Source organism: Atta cephalotes (assembly GCF_000143395.1).
Source record: "Atta cephalotes unplaced genomic scaffold scaffold00004, whole genome shotgun sequence".
In the NCBI taxonomy this organism is placed as follows: Eukaryota; Metazoa; Arthropoda; class Insecta; order Hymenoptera; family Formicidae; genus Atta; species Atta cephalotes.
The window spans coordinates 7,775,554-7,780,648 of NW_012130068.1; the positions used below are offsets into that span (position 1 = coordinate 7,775,554).

At 32.7% G+C, this 5,095-nt stretch overlaps 1 protein-coding gene across 1 annotated transcript in view; it reads right to left on the minus strand.

Annotated features, from left to right (window-relative positions):
• Positions 1 to 3,158: 3,158 nt before the first annotated feature.
• Positions 3,159 to 5,095, minus strand: part of LOC105626179 (organic cation transporter protein) — a 19,929-nt gene continuing 17,992 nt past the window's right edge. The window contains exons 6-8 of the mRNA XM_012207489.1: positions 4,809 to 5,023; positions 3,928 to 4,276; positions 3,159 to 3,393 (exon numbers count right to left, since the gene is read on the minus strand). Coding sequence (XP_012062879.1) covers positions 3,159 to 3,393; positions 3,928 to 4,276; positions 4,809 to 5,023 — 799 coding nt within the window. The remainder of the gene's footprint in view (positions 3,394 to 3,927; positions 4,277 to 4,808; positions 5,024 to 5,095) is intronic.

The following is a 5,095-nucleotide window of genomic DNA, read 5'->3' on the forward strand; positions in this document are numbered from 1 at the left end:
CTTTTGTTATTTCTGTATTTTCATTGACTTACCGATAAATCTTCCATTGTTGCTTACATTGCAACTTTTTTATATAGCGATGTTAAATTACAATATATTATAGAAATAAATGTCACACGGAATTATGAATAAATGACAATGTAATAATTAATACTTATTCTATTTCGAATAATTTCACGATGAATATGAAACAGGCAGACAATTTTTTTATTGTATCGTTAAAATATTTACCACTAATGTTTATTAATCTGATTTATCTGATTTCTTCCATTCATACGTATGTCTTGCATTTAGCTCAGACGTCACTCGCACAAGCCGGTTGTCAACATTCACGCAATTCTCGTACCGTTATCTATGAATTCACAACAATATCTGGCGTGCTGTTAGTGCCCACATTTTGAACGAGCCAAACTTGCAAGCCAGAAATAAACCACGCGCGGAGGTCGATAAGCGTCCTGTTACTTAAGCATAAAACCTTGACCGCTATTCTAGTTAAATACTGCGACAAATTTGACGGAATTTTAATTCTTTTCACGAATTTGCAAGAAACGAAAATGCAAGAAATATTTTACTTATTTTTGACTATAAAACGTCTCTCTTATTATCATTAATATGGAATAACAATTATTATTATCAATAGGTTTGTTTGTGTTGCTTGCACTTTTTGCACTCAGTATCTTCGCTTTCTCTCTTTTCAATATCCAAATACATATCTATCTCACCTTAAAAGTTTGAGAGATTTCAAGTAACGCGAACGGACCTCTTAATATAGAATAATTAATTATTAATAATATACTAATAATAATATCAATATTATATATAATAATATTATAATAATATTACATAATTAATAATATCAATAATATAGATTAATTAATTAATTAATTAATTATACAATTAATTAATAAATTAATTTTAAGGAGTAATTATAAAAAAGATAAAAATTACTGTTGTGCGTAAAGAAATTTAGTATCACTAGCCTTATAATTTATTGTTATGATGTATAACACGACTTTAGGAAAAAAATTCATATCGTATTAATATCGTACATTTGAAGAGAGAAATAAAAACTAAATAGTCTTTAGATGGAAAGATTGTCTTTATCTAAATTTTCATTTAATTTTCATTTAATTTAATAAAGCTTGAATTAAAAAAATAAGTATTTATTTTCCCGGATTGAATATATGTAATTTCTTTCATTTTTTTTTGCGGCTAAACTGATAATATGAGTTATCCTAAAAACTCTCGAATATCGCCGTATATTAGCAATTCACGTTATCACGAATGCATAATGTTAATGACTGTTCATTATATCGATCGTGCAATCGTTCTTTGATCTTGTGGCGAAATCGAGACAGAAAGGAAGGTCGCATGCTTTTCGGATTCTAAGCCTTCGCGTTAGAATATGATGAATCGCAATTTCGTTGAACAGGTCCTGAAATTTCACGGGCAATGATGAATTGTCGACCGCAATGTAGTGATAAGCCTTAAATTATATATACGGCTTATTAATGATCTCATTTGTCTGTATTAGACATTTCGTCGTGCTCGATATTATCGTAAACTTGTCGAGTCGATGATAATAGTCAATGCATAAATAATTTAAACTAACATAGTTCTCTTGTTTGCAATCGAGAAGCTGTCAATAATTGTACCATTCATTATCACACCTTTGTCAAAACAGTGCCTTTTAATCGAAGGCGACCAATAGCGGTAATTATCCATCCGATTGAATATTGGTTTACGTTTATTAACACAGATCGATGGGAGATACAAATTAATTTACCCTTATTTACATTATAAAATGCTACTTATGTACACAAATCTCGAGATCTGAATTTCGGCAGAAAATATTTCTAAGCGAATGTTCTTGACGACGGGAAGACATTGCTGATACGCGTGTTATCACAATAAAGCTGTTTCATTCGAAAATTTTCCATTCAGGACGCGCGAACTTCATTCGCATTCAACGCGCAGCCAGTCGCGTCATTTGAGATAACTCAAAAATTTGATTCGCATCTGTTATGTACATTGTATTACATACGTGTATGTGAGCAACAGTGACGAGTCGCAGCTGCAGCGACGCGATCAATTTATGTAAAATGCAGTTCTCGCATTGTCTCGAGTACATATTTATCTTCTATCTATTTCTCATCTATTTCTCAATATGATTCCCACCTGCGGAATCGGAACATCTGAAAATATTTATATATAGTTTCTCTTTTTCCTTTTTTCCTCGAAGAATGCATATTTCGTAAGGAACAAAACAAGAGTTTCGAAACTTCACGCGTTTCTAAACTTATACAACATCGGTTTTCTTCTTCCTATTAAATACAAGTGTGATAAAAATATACATAAGTACGAATCGTAATAAAAAGGAATCGTAGCCTTGCGTTTAAGATTACATGACTGCGAGTAAAAGTGCTTACTAATTTACTTGAAATCCAAGTCAGATTTCAAACACACAAGGCTCAGAATATAATAAAAAAAATCAAAAGGGTTCGGTAGTTTTCAGAGAAATAGCCAATTAGAGTTGAAACTAATCTAATCCAATTAAATTCACAGTTAAATTTGTAATGTCAAATTATACTCAATTTAAATTCCAATTTATTTCTATAGGTCCACTGCTCGTATCAAATATATCATTAATTTGACGAAAAACAATTTAACTCAAGAAAACATATTAAATTTGATACTTAAATTTAATTTATTACTAAATATGTTGATAGGGATGACGTTTACTTTGAAACTAATCACAAAAATGGATTGATTTACACTTTGACATATATATGTATAGAAGTTAAAATGTTGTTCGAGGATTAGATTATCTTTTTTGATATCTAAAGTGTTTTTTTTCTAATTGACGTTTCTACTTCTCTACTGTCAATACTTAAAATTAATTGCAACAATCCTCTCCTCCTTTAATTGAGTAAATTTAATAGAGCGAGCGATGCTTCATTTTGTCTTTTCTTCAATCTAAAACTGTCATTGATGATACAGACGTATGCATTATTTGATTTTGACAGCTTCAGTATCATACATTTCCGAAGGAAAGAACAATCGTAGAGAGAAAAAAGAGAGAGAGGAAGGGGGGGGAGAAGGGAGAGACAGGAAATGCGTCAGCATGTCGAAAATCAGGGCCGCGTCTCTCAGAATATTCACTTGCTCTCCGCTTCCGTGGCCACATTCACGCTCTTCCGCGATCTTATGCTCGATCTTTGCGCTTCCGTAGACGTATTCACGCTCTTCCGCGATCTTATGCTCGATCTTTGTATCATGCTGCTCCTCAGGGTCTCTCCGCGAATAGATGCTCTCATTGAACTTCGCAGACTGCTGCGTTCGAACGTCCGGAAGACAGCTACCGTCGGCACTTCCACGTCTACAGGTTTTTTTCTAGAAAAGAAAATGTATAAATGTGACTTCTTCTCAAGAAACAATATGCTACTCTCTGCTAAAAAGAATTCCGTTAGACAGAAAAGTGAAATTATAAAGGGAATTTATTCAATTTGAAACAGTTTAAAAAGAATTAGGAAAGAAGAATTTTTTGAAGGATAATATACTCTCTAAATCTCGTGGAGTGAAATCTCACTCGAAGAAACTGAAAATTTAGCCTGAAAAAAAGAGTGAAAATACGACCGCTATATTCAAGAGTGGCCAATTCATTCTTTTTAAAATGAGTTTATTCTTTTGGAATGAGATTTACTTCGAAGGAGTGAAATCTCAATCTCTTTTTTGGAATGAGGTTCCATCTTTGAGATTATATCCCAAAAACTTCCTTCCGGAATCTTATTCCAAAAGAGTAAAAATTTTACTTTAAAAAGAGTGAAAATCTGAACAAAAGACGTGACTATTTTGTTGAAAAAAGAATGCATCGGGTATCATAAAAGTTTTGCAAAATAATGCGAAAGAATCATCTTCGACACATACTTCGAGAGACACGGCATATCCCATATCTTCTGATCTTTTCCGAAATCTTCGCCATCTTGCAAGGTTTGTGGTAGATCTTTATCAAGTGTCTCCGGTAACAGGAGTGTCAGAAGACCGCCCAAAACGCCTATGACGCCCAGAACCAACAGTGGTAGAATGGATGAAACAGTATCCAGGTAAACGACAAAAGGCGCAAGTATGCTCGCGACGTATCCCATTATGTGGATCAAGGCAACCCCTTGAGCTCTCACAACAGTCGGCAACACTTCGGCTGCATACTGAAGACCAATGTTATACGAGATGTTGACCCAAAATCTACCAACGATCGCCAGCGTGGCCGAATAAATATCTGAAATGGAAATTCGGAAGGAAAACTGCATATAAATTGCATAACGATCTTGATGAAGACTATATGTATTAGTTGTAATTCCCCATAGTCTGTAATTTTAATCTTTTTAATTTCCAAAAATGTCTACAATTTTATTTCATGAATTGGTTTTTTAAAAAACCCCAAGCAAACAATTTACATTTAAAAAACATTTAACCGAAATGTTTTTATACTGTATTAAATAGACGTTATTAAATATACATTTATCAAATCGTCAAAATGTTTCGTATAAAAACTGTATTTTAAGTTTTAGCTAAAATCATTTAATATACATTACAAATATCTTACAACAGCTTTTAAATTATTTAACAAATCCTTTTATTAAATAGATTAAAAACGTAAGTTTTAAACTTTTTCAGTTTATATGTTTATTACTCTATTTCTAATGTTATTAAACGTATTTTAAACGTAAGTGTATTATTTGGAACATTATCTGCCTCGGACAGGATTCTAGTTTACTAGATAAAAAGAAAAGTAATTCAGCAGCACTCACTGTTTGAAACCGCGCTTGCCCAAATGCTGAAAATTCCGGAAATTACCATGGTACCACAAGCCAACCATCGTCTACCCCATCGATCGAGAACGAGAGTAAGGAATGTGTCGGCGGGTAGTTCGGTAAACGCCGCGATGGTAAATGTTACAAAGACATCGAGCCCGAGATTATTCACGTTTCTTACGTGACCATCAAATACCAGCGATATCGCCATCCTGTATTACGGGGAGATATATATATATATATATATATATATATATATATATATATATATATATATATATATA